Consider the following 14,805-nt stretch of genomic DNA (forward strand, 5'->3'; position numbering starts at 1 on the left):
ATCAAATGCAAAGTCTGTGAATTGGAGCTCTGATGTTGCTCGAGGGCTTTATTACTGTATCGTATATAAACTCCATTCCTGTGCTAGAATCCTGTTGAGTTGATCTCTGTACCAGCACCGAACAAAAGACCAAGCCATTAGTTTGCTTCTTTCTCCCTCTCATTCCTATTTGCTTTACCATAGGAAGGGTGAGCTAAGCCAACTCTCCTTCATTCTCTCTGGAACCTATGTATCCACATACCATAATCTCCTCAACGTGAAAAGCTGATAGCTCTGTTAAACTTTATTGGCAGGCCTTGGAGTCCGGCCGGTCACGCAGCTGTCCAGATAAGTGGAAGTTTGACATGTTGACAGCTAATAAAATTCACAAGCTGAACAACAAGAGGGGGCTGGAGGGGGACCCAGTTTCAAGCTCCAGTTTCTCATCTGCTAGGAAGAGCACTGGAGGGTGAGCAGTATTTTTGCAGGGTTACTGATGTGTCTGTGTGGCTGAGATGCAGGATTCCAGCATTTGGACTTGGACATACCCAAAGGTGCACATCGTTCACAGGTTAACCCAAAGCTCAGTGTAGTGAGGATCGAGACTGCTGTGGATTTCCACAGGATCAGAACCACAGTGCCAGATCCCTGCCCAGGGAAACCACCGGAGGGAAATTCCCACTGACTTGTTTTTGCGCGAGGCAATGTCTTGACTCCTATATCCACACTAATTGCCCCTCACAGAACACGTTTTTGAACTTGTTGAACTTGCATCCTGTTTTTTAATCATTTTCCAAGTGCTGAGGTTAAAATTGGCATGCAGTTCTGTGCCTGGATGCAATTGCAGGTTCAAATTTGTGAACTCTGGGAATTAGATGTCTACCTTTCTGGTTCAAGGACAGTATCATAACTGGATACTTAGGACCATGGCTCTGTATAAACTAATATAATCTGCAAACAGATCATTTACTCTGACTCCCATCTCTACATCCGCAGTTAAGGAGCCCTTGTATCATGCTTCAGATTATAACAAATTCAGACCTCAGGGATTTTGAAGTTGCAAACAAAACAGCCACAAATCTTCACTCATTTCCAGCACCTCCATTGTGAGTGTCATAGCTATAGATATAGTATGACAGGAGAAGAAAGCTTGCTGCTTGTTGTCAGGCTGAGTTGATGACCCTCTTTCGCTTGGATTTGTATCATATGTGCTATGTACCTATGTGCTAGGATCCCATGCTGCGAGAGAGCTGAGACATAGAGAGAAGAAAGCAACTAAAACACTGCAAAAGACTGTTCTTGTTCTGCAAGAATTTTCAAGAGCTTAGAAAAAAAATTCCATCTCCAGCCTGAACACCAATTTTGAAACATTTTTACAAGGAATAATTAAATTAACAGCTGAGCAATTCACTTAGAAAATGTAACAGAAGTCCTGCTTTTGGTCTTCAGTGTATTTTGGGTTTTACCTCAGTTTTTGTGGTTATCTGAACTGACAATGTCAAACTTCTTGTCTGTTAAAAAAAAAAAGAATGAAGTGGGATGCTGTGATGATTTGGGAGCTTTTCTCCCCGGTGTTTCCAGCGAAGGGAAATTTTATCAGAACTACTGTTTTTTCACAAACAGCTTCAGCGTTGCCAATACAGCATCCTTCAGTAGAAAAACAGTTTGGTCAGAAATTGCTGCCTAGGTCTAGAAATGACTTCCCAAGACAACACTGATGTCAGTGTTAAGAGAGACCCTGGGTGCCTCAGTCTCAGGTCTAATAAGCTGGACCTAATGCATCGCTTAAACAACATTTGTGGATTTAGGTAGCCGAAGGTGCTGTACTTTTAAGACTAGTTGCACAAGGATCTTAGTTGTAGTTTGAGTTGAACAATATCAATGTGTAAGATAAGACAAAGCAGAGCGTGTGCCCAAATTGTCCTCAGATGAGCTTCAGTCCCAAATCTCTTAGAAATCTGTGCACTGAAAACATCTTTCCCATACAGACTCTGATGTATAAGCCCATGCAAGCAGCCCATCTCTACTCATCCTTATGCTATAATGAGTCAGATTTGATTCCAAAGTATTATCTCAAACTTTCCCAGAAAACCTACCAGAAGTGTTCCCCAAAAATAGATGGCAGCTTTTGCTACTCAGCATCACCTGCGGGTGATTCAGATGGTCATACCACAGGCAGCTGGGTACAAGCACGCATACCACAGGCGAATATGTTGATCCAAATTCTTATGGTTCGGGCAGTGAGTAGTTTCTGGAAATGGATAAGAAGCAAGAAGGGGTGGGTGTGTTGTGATGCTGATTTCTGTTATTAATCCTCAGGAAATTCCATGCACTGAGAAATTCTTATTTCAATAACAAAATTAAACTAGAGAGAACGAGTCGCAACCCAATGCTTTATTGATCAGTTTTATGATTGATACCGTTGTGATTTCTGCCTGGGAGAAAATGGCTGTTTCATTTAATAAAAAGGCTCAGAGCAGTTCTGTCTCTGAAATCTCAGTGCGTGCTGAGGGTACTCATGTAATATGTATTTTATGACACAGTTTCAACCTGTAGTAAACAAGCAGCTATATTCTAGACTGTGGTCTGGTATCTCAGAAATGCTAGACAGAGCACCAGGGAAAAAAAAATCCATTCAAATTTGTTTGAAATTTTTGCACAAAGTAATTCAATTTTCAAGGTGAAGAAGCTGAAAACCACCAGTTTCCCATTTCCCAGTAGCTCTCTGAAGTCCAGTTCCAGAGAAATAAATGAATTTCCCAGCAACTTCTTAAACAGCTAGTGGGGACCCCAATGCTCTGTCACCAGGTGTCATTCTGGTCAAAGATTTATACCAGATTTTAAGGTGATGCTTTCTGAAAATGAGAGATTGTCTGGCAGGGTGCTGCAGGAATGAGCAGGTCACCCCCGGCTCTGAGCATTAATTGGAGTCATGCTAAGTTGCTCGAGTCTAATGTTGTTTGCCTGGTGTTTTGATTCCGAAACTCTTTGAGACGTTTCCAAGCTGGCTCTTCTAAGGCAATCTCTCTCTCCTAAAGGTCAGCTGAGAATGTTTTCTTTCTTCCTGTGGGTCTGACTAGTTTACATTTCTTGTGAAGAGGGCTAGGATGAGGTTATGGCATGACAGCTGCCCTGTGTTTTTGGCAGGAGCCAGGGCACTGAGAGGCTGCGCACAGGAGCAGGGAGCTGGGGCTCTCGTTGGCAGAGGCTGACTTGGCATGCTCGTTTGCCACGGTATCAGGCCAGCAGCGCTCTCACGCACTGCAGCGCCTGGATAGTCGACCCAGGGTGGTGAGAACAGCCCCTGGCACCGTGGCAGTTGGTCCGTGAGAACCTCAGCGGCGCTGCTTATGCGCGCGCCCGGGCACGGCGAGGTAGCCACCGCGCGATGCCAAGCGACACCCAGCTCCGGGAGAGGTTGGGGCTGAGAGGAGCCCTCTTTAAAGAAGCAGCTTCTCTAGGTAAAGCCGGCCAGGACCCTGCGCTGCTGAATGCAGCTGCGATGGTGAGGAGGGTCCAGATGCTTCCCCCTCGTGTCTCGTGGGGACCTCGCTGCACGGGGCTGCTGCTAAGGAGAGAAAGGGGCAGGCTGGTTACGGCCTCGTAGCATCGCTTTCCATTCGTTTCCTATACATGCGCTTGATGTCTCTCTGCCTTGCTGTTCTTCTTTCACATCTCTCCAGACTGAATTAGAAACAGAAATGAAATTGGGTTAAAGAGTAAGGCATAGCACACTTGCTGCAGCTAATATCCTCTAAATGAGCCCTGAATCCATCTATTAGTCACATCAAAACTGAATACAAAGAAAAGTGTAGTAAATTTCCAGGTATCCAAGCTTCAGTGGCAAATCTTTTTCTATCTGACTTTTGCAAAAGCCAAAGATCATTTCTCAAAGTTGCAGCACATCCTATGTCCATATACAAGGGTTTGCTTAGAAAAGGATCAAGACTTTTGATATCTTTAGTAGGAATACAGTAATAAGCACCCTTGGGAACAGAAAAATGTCCCACTGAAGGGTCAATTCACAGCTACGTAATGGAGTCGGACCTATTCCATTAAGTATATTATAGTTTGCAAAAGATGAAAAGCCTAATTTGGTAGTCCTTCTAGCAAAACATTGGCTGAAATCAACAAGAATAAATAAAAGCTCCAGGCTTTGCTGCATAATTTGTTTAGACCAACTGGTTTTGTATCTGTACAGCAGGGAATCTATATGAAATAACTGGAGTAACCTATGTCAGAAAATACTCTTTCAAACTTGCTAGCTACTGTGGATAACCTGTAGAGGCAGAGACAGGAATCCATTCAGGTTCAGTAAAATGTGACAAACATTGAATTTTAGATAAAATTGTGAATTTTATTAAGATTCAGATAAGTTTGTTCTTTTTTTCAGCTTGTTTGTCCTGTTCTCACTAAACTTTCTGCTGTTCTCAGTCTGCTTTGGACTGAGGAGCAGAATAGCCAGCCTTATGGTTGCCGAGCTGAAAGAGGGAGCCACTAAACAACATGCTAATGATCTGATTTTCTTACAAAGAAAAAAGGACCCAGAGGCCAAAGCAATGAACTAGGTCCCAGTTTCTTGGATGAAATGGTAGTGTATAACGCTGCACCCTCAGCTGGGCTAAATGGAGATCAGTGAAGTTGCACTGATTTATAGCAGCAGAGTGTCTGTGCCATTGTATTAAAAACAAATAGGGCCTCCTAGAGGTTTTATGAGAAGAACTTTCATCACAAAATTTGCAGTCCAACAAGGGCAGACCAAGCTGAGTCTCATACATTTGTCATGTATATGCTAGGCTGAATTTTTAATTCTACCACAGCCACCATGCAGCATGCCAGGTAAAGTGAGTTAAGTGTGCCCTTGCTTCGAGCAGGCAGGGTGCCTGAGGCTGTTCCTCGATCTCCCCAGTTCGGGAAGGAGGCCTTCTATTTACTAGCGTACCAATTAAATAGATTGGTTGATAATGAAAAATCTTTATAAGAATTAAGAGCAGAGTTTGCCAGGATGTTTTACTCTTCTATCCCTTTTCTACAGTGTTTAAGGTATTTTTAAAGGGTCATAGCTTTTTCTTTTGCAAAGAAAATCTTGATAGTATAAATCAGTTTGCTGCTGGTTTGTTGTTAGAGCCCAGTCTATGTCCAGCCAGACAATAGCAGCAGGAAATCTACTCCCCAGCATCTCATACACCTCAGTGAGATGTGAACATCAAAGCCTGTTCTGGAACGTTTAAATGCAGCTCTAACACCGTTAAGAATGGGCCATCTAAAAAGCAGGTATTCAAGTGGAGAGAAGGCACTTCACAAACCACACTGCCTTGCAGCTACTTTATGACAGCAGTGAATTCATCATGATGAAGCTCTTTCAGCTTTCACAAGTCCCATTCATCCTCAGACATACAGTTTATAGAGAGATAAACAGAAAAGTAAAACAGAAGTGGTTTTTCATTTTATTCATTTAACAGAATTTTCTCTGACAAATAATCACTGAGAGGCAAGCACAGTATATCAAATGCAGAACTGGAAAATGTAACAGTAACTGTATTTGCAAACAGTCATTCAGTATCCAATAGCTGTTTCGCATGGTGCTAATCTTTCTTATTTGCTGAACATAAAACCTCCTCATTACAGTAAGTGGAAAAGCTGCATCTCTATGCAGGGTTGGGCTTGGACCTGTCAATCCATGAGTTCAAATCCTGACTTGGGCAGGATGTCTCACTACAGAAGTGGACTGAGCTCTTCCATTTCTCCTGTCTGCTGTTTCTCCGTCTGGAGGATGAAATCCCTTTGTGGTTATGAGGTGTTCATACTGTAACGGACATTTAAGTCAGAGACGCACTATTGGTAGAGTAAGTGGTTGTGGCATGATAAATTTTCAGATTGTTTACTATAGGTATGTGAGCAACTGCACTCCTGCGGGAAAAAATGCATTTCTTTTTTTCTGCCTACCTTATTTTCTTAAAATATTTATTTTCCAGATTGCCAACCAAAGACTAGGAAGAGTAAAACAACCAATGTCATACATTGAATATTTCACTACTAACAATGATTTGTTAAAGTAGCTGGCAAGAAAATCCACATACCAGAAGCTGTGTTTAAACTCTTCAATAGACAGTTATAAATAGCTAACACCTTCAGGAACTGGGAAATGCCAAGAGAAATATAGGCTAAATTCACTGGATAATCTCTTTTGTGAAGAATCATTTGTTCTGCCCTACTAACTTTGTTTAACATTTATCTTAACCATATCACTCACAAGTGACAGAAGCTCAGTGTTTTAAACGTTGAACCAAAGCGTCAGTAGATATGGCCATATCCTTACATGTACAGGTAAAATCTACATGCTTAAAGTCTGTGTGCAGTCATAGGCTGCTTTCATGTTCTGTAAGGAATTATCTGAATAGCCCCAATGATGCTTGCATGTCTCTGATGTCGGGTTTTTGCTTTCCTCAGCTCCTGGCAGAGGAAGCGTAACCATCACTAAGCTGTTGTAGGGACTTACCGGACCCCATCTCACTGTAACATCTCAGCACTTTTCAGTTGGGAAGAGCTGACTTTCAGCAGCATCTGAAAGAAGACATTCAAATGGAGCAGTAACTACCCTTGGTCTCTCGCCACTGTTGCAGCAAGAGCCACTCTGTCGCCCTTTCTAAAAACCTCCTGCATGATTCTGCTAGAAAGCCCAGCATCTACAGCGCTTGCAACTAGTGTGGACAAAGCAAGGCAGGGTGAAGAACTGCCCTGCTTCTGAGGTGACCTTTAGGGACCTGCTCTGGCAAAGCCTCCTCCGTGCAAGTAGTTGCTGCTGGGAGGCACCTTCTCTGATTTTGGTGGAAGTTTTTTATGTGCTTTAGCCATAAGTGGCCATGTGATTCTTTTCCACCTGGTTTCTGCAACCTCTTGGGTCTGTGAAAACAAACACATGTTGCATCTCTTCTATTCTGCTGGAGAGCTGGGACACGACTTGACTCTTCTATCCCTGTTTTCATTTATGAGCTCATTTATCCTATCCATCTTTCTCCAACATCAAGTCCTGATTAGGCTGAGCAGGAACACAACAGGCTTTCTTTCCCACAGGAGGCTCTCTTTGACCTTCCTTTCCTCTCCTTGTCTGACAAATTGTGGGAGCTGACCCATATCTCAGCGGCTGCGGGGATAATTCAGTCCAGCCCCATCCTGGCAGGCAGCTGTCTCCACAGCCCTTCTCCGCTGCTCTGCTGGTTGAGAACGAGTTGCTAGGACATCTTGGGTAGGCTGTTGGCAGGGCTGCGTGCAGGCGTTCAGGTTAAATAAAAACCAGTGCTAACCTTTTGTGCCAAATGCAAGGTTACTAGGAGGTTTGGCTGTTCTGGAATCAGCTGGCTCTGCTAGGCAGACAGTGATGGATTGGAGAGGTTTTTTAGCCTCTCTGTGCCTCCCTCTCCCATCTCTAAAGAAGATGGTGAAGGTAACAGGTTGAGTAATATTCTGCACTGAATAATTAGCATGCAGGATCCTTCTGGCAGCAAGTTCTGCAGAAGTGCAGCATGTCACCCAATGAGGGACTCTAATCTTATCTGATCCCGAGCATGGCTAAAACAAGAACAACCCGTTCAGATATCTTCTCAGAAGTTATTTTCTGTGTGGGTGCTCATGTATCTGTGCTTTTCCTCACTACAACTAAGGTAGGGGAATGTTTTTAACTCTATAAACCTGTTTCTCTGGGAAGACTTCAGGTATTTGGATCTGAAAAGGGGCACGGAAGATGGAGCAGAGTCAGGATTGTGGAGAGGTTAAAGGCAGGATGCAGGCCTCTGAAGGAAGGCATCATTTGGGGCTACATACAGCTAAGCTGGAGAGTGAGCAGACGGTGCAGTTAGTTGGGTAGTCATAATGGGTGAAATGCAGGACAATGTTCTGCTCTGCCCTGGGTTTAGTAAGTTTAGAAACAAGATGCTGGGTCCACAGCTGTTAGAACAGCGATTAGCTCTTGTAAGGTCTCCTGTCTATATGATGTACTCTTTGGAAAATGGTTCACAGACTCCGCGGTGTTTTTAGCAGGTACAAATTGTTGCTTGCCCTTGAAAGGTAGCAGGTTTACACAGTGCAGGAGCCCTCTGCCAAGCCCAGACCAGTGATCACGAAGATTTTTGTCTTTTTAAGAAAAAGCAGGTTTCTGCTATGCCTGTTTATTGGCTGTTGGGTTCTCTGAACAGTTCTTTTTCCAAGTGGCAACTAAGTTTGTCCCAGTAGAAAAGTTCAGCTAGGCAGTTCTGCGAAAGCCCATTCCAGCAGCCTCCAGAGCAATGTCTCCACAGGTGGACCAGCAGTTTCAAAACTTCTTCCTCATCTTCTTCCCACCATGGTTTGGTTTTAACAGCTGTAGCCTTCACCCTGGGCTTAACATGGCGTAACAGGATCCTCTGGCAGGGGGAATCTTTAGTGGCTGATAAAACCTTAACTGTTATGAAATGAAAGCAGGTTCCCTTTGAAGTGTGCCTTGCATTACAGTTGGCTGCTCTAGCCTCTGTATTTCAACTACCAATAAAGTGATTTATAAGCATAAAGGCCTGAGCCACCTTTAAGGCAGGGGAAGGAAAAGAATTGCTAACGTCATTAGCTGGAATGTATCTTCTTTTTTTTTCTGTGGGTTATAAGTAAGGGGCAGAATCAACCTGTTTGGGCCATGAAACGTCCCTTCCTCTGCAAAGGAAGATAAATCCTATAAAATTATTTGTTGAAGGTTTTAGTATATTTGTAGTTGGCTCCTTCAACCAGTCTCTGTAAGGAAACTCTACAGCTAAGTGTGTAGTTGTGCATTGCATTTGGTGCCTGTGTATCTACTGTTTTTATTGTTTGTTACTTGTTTTACTGTGATGCTCCAACTAAAGCAGAGATCTCACTGTGCTGGGTAGTGTTTGTGTCTGTAGTTCAAGAGAGTCTCTGTCTCAGGTAGCTGATCATTGAAACAAAAAGATGAGAGAATGTGCTTTCATCCTCACTTTAGAAGTGGTGATCTCATGCATGGATAGTGTAAGGATCAAATTTTGTTGAATGCAGCAATGTTGTGTCATACAAGGCACCTGTAGGATCATTAGGAACTAACTTTCTTGCTTTGGTGATAGTCCACTGCCCAGAAAATTAACTTTCCTTCCTTCTCAAGCCTGTGTGCATTGCAGACTGAAGTATGCAGGACACCCAGAGGATGCCCCACATGCAGGCCTTCCTGGTCAGCTGTATCTAGTTGTAAAAGGATTCAGCATATCTTTTTTTCTCCCTTAAGACACAAAAAGATCAACATTGCCCAAATGGATATGGAGGAGCAAGACCAGAGAAGGAGGCTTGGGTAGAAGAGCATGGTAGCAAAAAGGGCTTCTCAGGAAAAATCTAGAGGAAAAGTAGAGTTTGTGAAGGCCGAGGAGGAGAATCAGAGACTTCTAACCATGTTTGTATGATATGAATGAAAACACAAAGACGAGCCAAGAAAGGGAGCGGGATGGTGAAAAGGCAAAAACATAAGCAGGTCGCTCCCTTTGGATAGCCTGGCCCTGCTGGTGCTGAAAGCAGTGTCCGGGTCCCTACTGGTTTCACTAGCACAGAACAAAGATCACCCTTTTAAGGTTGAGAATAAAGGGTCTGTGCCATCACCGTGAAACACCCTTGGCTTCTCTGTTGATACTTGCTGTATCAAGTATAACATAACGTAGTGCAGATCTCACCAAAACTCTGTTATGTTAGCTAATCCAACTGACAAACCACCACAGGGAGAACCAGAGTACATGAGGGTATGTTGTTTGAGAAACCTGTCCCATACTCGACCATCTCATTCCACATGTTTCTTCTAAACTTCTAATCCAGAGTGGATTTGCCAGCATCTGGCTCTTAGTTACAAGAAGGAACTTTCCCACCCTTTCTAACGTCAGAAAAGTGTCAGAATTCACTGGAGTGGCTTTTACTTTCTCAGAGTCCAAATTCTCTTTCCTTCCTGATTCCTGGATTCATAGCTGCTTGGTAGCATTTTCTCTCCAGTTATTCTATATGCTGTCCTCAGGAGTGAGGCCTTTTTCTTGGAATGGAAGCTCTTCCAGACAGGGACTAGGTCTTTTTTCCCCTGGAGATTTATATCTCTCCTTATGTTCCTATCCGGTTAATAGAAACATTTTGAAAGTTTTGATGTCCTTCTTAACTTGTAAAGTGGAAGCAAATGATGTGAAAGAAGGAGCCAAGTTCTGTTTCCTTAATGAGCATGAATTACACCTACATGCATGTGCAAGTAAAATAAGGGAAAAGGACAGGACCATTCACTTTGTGTAACTGGGTTAAACAAAAGGTTAAGGTCTTTAATTTTTATTTATATTTATATATTTTATTTATATATTTGTGTTGCTTACTGCTCCTAAAAACTATGTCATGGACTAGACCCTGTGCTAGACTGTATAAAAGAGTTACTAAATATTTCAGACCTTGATGTTCATTCATTTCTCTCTCCTTAACTCTGTCCTAATTTCACTAGAGTTCCTTGAGTTTGGTGCCAGCAATGAACACAGAGATTCTGACCTGCATGGACGTTGTTGATCAATGCAGATCGGATGTAAGCTGACCTATTTCTGTCAGGCTTTTGGAAGGTGCTAAAAGGTTATGCTACTTTAGCAAGGAGTACTGTGGAATAGGAGCAGCCCTTTAAAGGGAAACATTTGGTGCCCAGGACGTGACATCAACACTGTATGCATTTTGGGGAGGTTACTTTAGACCAGCTCTGGTCTGGTCCCACTGACTGAATGGATTTATCAACTGGAGTGCGCTGTGTGCATGCCCGACGTGCATATTTCAGTTGAATTTAACCTTGAAGGAACCTAGCTCGCACACTCCCAAGAGAAGTCCACAGCATGAACTGAAGGGCTGAAAGTGAGTCAGGACATTCACTTCAAAAGTGCATTTCTCATCTAAACTAAAACACTAATATGGATACACCCAGGGAGGCTCAACTGAAAGGCTGTAGAGAAACACGAAATATTTATTTTGACAGCATTTTTTGGTTTTGCTGTACATGGATGTAAATAACAGCATCAAGTGAAGGACTGCCCAGAACCTGAGCCTACCTCGTTTGTAAATGTCATCAGTAGGTCACCCAGAGCTGTCATTAGCAGGTTGGAATCAAACTGTTTCCACAGCACTCTGGTTAGATGAGTAATGCTAATAGAAAGAGCAGTAATAGACTGCAATCCAGAGTGCCTCGCAGTAATTTGTGCGTGAAGTTCACTGTATGCTTCCTTTTGCAACTAGCAATTCACCTTTGCTTATCAGGCCTGGTTCTGTTCCCCCAATGCAAAAATCTGTTTATGCCAACTATAATGAAAATCTTGCACTGTCACCTTGAGCTCTTCGCTGCAGCTCTGCATACAGTTGGAGCACCAGTGCAGCATGGGTGGACTGAGATCCAGCACTCCATAAGAAGCTCTCAGTGCAAACATGTTGCCTTGTCGTGTCAAATGAGTTAAACATACAGGTGAAAATATAGGCGTATATTAAGCGTATAGGTACAAATTAAGAAGAAAGGAAACTAAGAAGTGACCATTTATAGGGGAACTCGATTTAAAGGCTGGAGAAAGACTTCCATTTTGAGATCTTGAGCTTGTCTGAAGTGAGACGAGAATCAGACTCATCTTCACTTTATTTAGGGAAGAAAGTTTTGTTTTGATTCACAAGATCTGGAGACACTCAGTGCTTCAAACCCTTGTAACCCCAGCTTCTGATCTGATGTTGAGCAGCTTGGAAGCCTGATACAGGATTTTTTTTTCCTCTTGAATGCTTTACACTCTTGATTTTTGTTCCATTTTTTCTTATTGCTGTGAAATTTAATCATGTTTTCTAGCCCTTTAGGCCTCACAAAGTCCAGCAGCTGCGTTCTCATCTGTCTTGAAAGCTTATCCACATACTTCTCAACCCCAAACAGGAATCGGTCCTGGGAGCCTCTATGATTAAAGTAAAGCAAAACCAAGAGACAGTTTGAGAAGCCCTTCCCACTACCCAGAAGAGAGATTGCCTATGATAAAACACATCAGGGCAGGCCATTTAGAAATACCTCTCCTCGCATCTCCCAGGTAAACCTGTACTGTAGGAAACATGACCACGGCTTTGCACGTGCATTAATACTAGGTTTATTTTAATGCACAGAGATTTAAATTGGCTACAGTACAATGCTAGCACATACCACAGTGCCCCTTGCAAGGAGAACATGTCTTAGCATACAGACAAGAGTGATTTGCTGCAGCACAGAGAAGCTAAGAAACCCCTGTATTCCCTCCGGTCTGGTTCTATCTATTTAGCTTGTCTAACATAGAAACCATGATGCTAATCTATCTATTTATCCCTCCTAACAGTGCAGCCGTGTTGCTATGATGGTACTTAATCCTTTAGCATAATTCACATAGTTGTCAGATAACAAGGCAGAATGGCCAGGTGGTAGCAATACATCTACTTGCTATGGACTCTCTTGGAATGCACAAGCTAAATTATTCCTCTTCATCTCACCCTGCTGCTGATAGCCACTCTTCCAGTCTTAATAGTAGCTGAATCTTTCATAATATTAAATGCGTGTATTTTCACCATCTCCCTAGGAGGCAAGGGAGTAGTAGTATTCTAATTTGAGAGAGAGAAAACCGAAGAACAGACTAGTACTAGTATCAGGTGGTGTCTTGAACCTGTTTTTGGCCAGTGCTCTAATCACTGGGACGTGGCCTCTCTGTCTTTTTCTCTCTTTCTCTGTATTCCCCATCTTTTCCTCTGGCTTCCAGACGTGTTTCCATCTGATTCATCAGCAACCCAGACAAGATGGGACAGGAGCTCAGAGCGAATCACACGTGCTCTTTCCTCTTCCCCGTCTCAGGTGTGGTTCAGTAACCGAAGAGCGAGGTGGCGCAAACAAGCGGGAGCGAACCAGCTTGCGGCTTTCAACCACCTGCTGCCGGGGGGCTTCCCACCGACAGGAATGCCGACTCTCCCCCCATACCAGCTGCCGGATTCCACCTACCCCACAACCACCATTTCCCAAGGTGAGCTCCAATTCCTGTATACTGCTCCTCTCTGCTTGCCCTACATCATCCCATCAGCTCTTCCCTTTCTGAATTGTGCCACTCCTCTTAGGCTCCTGTAGTAGGTAGGTGGGTTCTTTTTGGCCAGGGAGGCCAACTTTTGTCTCAAGTCAGTGGAAACTCCACAGTGTCTCCTCTGGAAAACAGGGAGAACCAGTTTGCTCTCTGTCCTGTGGTCCTTTCTGCTGTATCAACGTGTCTCATATCTTTTGATAATCCACTCAGCTTTGAAATAGAGAGCACGTCAATCTACAATCTAAAGCAAGTGTAATATAGGCTATCCCACATGATGGATTAAACTCTGTACTGCGACTCAGTTGTGAACCAATTTTCACCAGTTCTTGCGTTTCCTTTAGAAATGGTTTTCTTGAGAGCAAAGTATATTGGGGGCTGTCCTCTAGGAGCAGGTTCTGAACCTAGTGGAAGGGCTGTTGCTGATTCCCAGTGTCTTTGGCATCTAAAGGAATTTGTAGCTTCTGTCTGGAGGAAATCAAGAGAAAAGTCAGATATTTCACCCCAAGTTTGCATATTTTTTACTGTACGTAAACTGTCAAACAATACGTTCATATGAAGCACACAGATGGTGAGATATAGAAGCTGCATTAGCACAGGGCTGAGATCAGGATGGACAAGCCATCAGTCCATGTTTTGCACAGTCCCAGCTGTAGCATCCCATGACCATTTACCTATGAACAATCTCTCCACAGATGGGGGAAGCACCGTACACAGACCCCAGCCGCTGCCGCCATCCACCATGCACCAGGGAGGGCTTGCCGCAGCAGCTGCTGCTGACACCGGCTCTGCCTACGGGGCCCGACACAGCTTCTCTAGCTACTCAGACAGTTTCATGAATGCTGCAGCTCCTGCCAACCACATGAATCCTGTTAGCAATGGCCTCTCTCCACAGGTATGTGACCCATTTCCATTCTCTTTCTTTGGCTGAGAGCATTTGGCTGGTCCAGATCCTCTGAGAGCAGGGCAAGCTTCAGGCTATCACAATGTATTGTGATTAACAGGGGAGTTACTGTCATGTACTCCTGGAGGTTGCCTAGTTAAAGCAATTAGTTGATCTGTTTATCAGCAATATGTCTGTCCTGAGACATACTGCCAGAGCATTTGTATCCTGTTAGTTCCTATATTCCAGACAGCACGCTGTAGTTGCAAACACTGGGACCTAGAGCATTGTTGTACATCTTCTTAGCCCTCTTAAAAAAAATCCATTGTAGGTGGGCCCTTTGATTGTTGATTTTAGCCTAATGACATCAAATTTGATTTTCTTAGTTTCTTTTTGCAGGCTTTTTAGGAGTAGTCCATGATTTGTGAGCCACTAATCTAGAGATTAGCTTGAGCCAACTTGTTGAAGTCTGGCTGGAACAGGGGAAAGCCCCTACCTGTGAAAATCTCATGGATCTGAACTTCCTTGAAATGCAGGGATGTGTAGATCTGGGATTTGGTTTCAAGGAACTAATAGTCATATAATCAATTCTGCTTATGACCACCTTCCACAAGGTGGGAGTAAGAGGTATAGGTAAGCTTTAAAGGAGAAAAGATATATTCCACATGCTTTGATGTGTTCGTGTCAAAGAATGGAGCATGTGTATATGAAGTTTATGAGGCAGCAGCCACAGCCTCGCCATGTAACGCACCCCTGATATTAAAATCCCTGCCTGAACTCAGAATAGAACGCCCATGACCTGACTCTTGGATCTGGCCTTAGCCCAGCTGCCTTTCAAAGAGCCCCTCTCCCAGGTTTTATCAG

At 43.5% G+C, this 14,805-nt stretch overlaps 1 protein-coding gene across 3 annotated transcripts in view; it reads left to right on the forward strand.

Moving 5' to 3' along the window:
- The window catches only part of PAX7 (paired box 7), a 105,198-nt gene that overhangs the window by 54,096 nt on the left and 36,297 nt on the right, over positions 1-14,805 (forward strand). For all 3 annotated transcript variants that reach the window (XM_062593248.1, XM_062593247.1, XM_062593249.1), the window contains exons 6-7: positions 12,842-13,007; positions 13,754-13,953. In XM_062593248.1, the coding sequence (XP_062449232.1) occupies positions 12,842-13,007; positions 13,754-13,953 (366 nt within the window). The remainder of the gene's footprint in view (positions 1-12,841; positions 13,008-13,753; positions 13,954-14,805) is intronic.

Source organism: Rhea pennata, chromosome 22, assembly GCF_028389875.1.
Source record: "Rhea pennata isolate bPtePen1 chromosome 22, bPtePen1.pri, whole genome shotgun sequence".
NCBI lineage: Eukaryota > Metazoa > Chordata > Aves > Rheiformes > Rheidae > Rhea > Rhea pennata.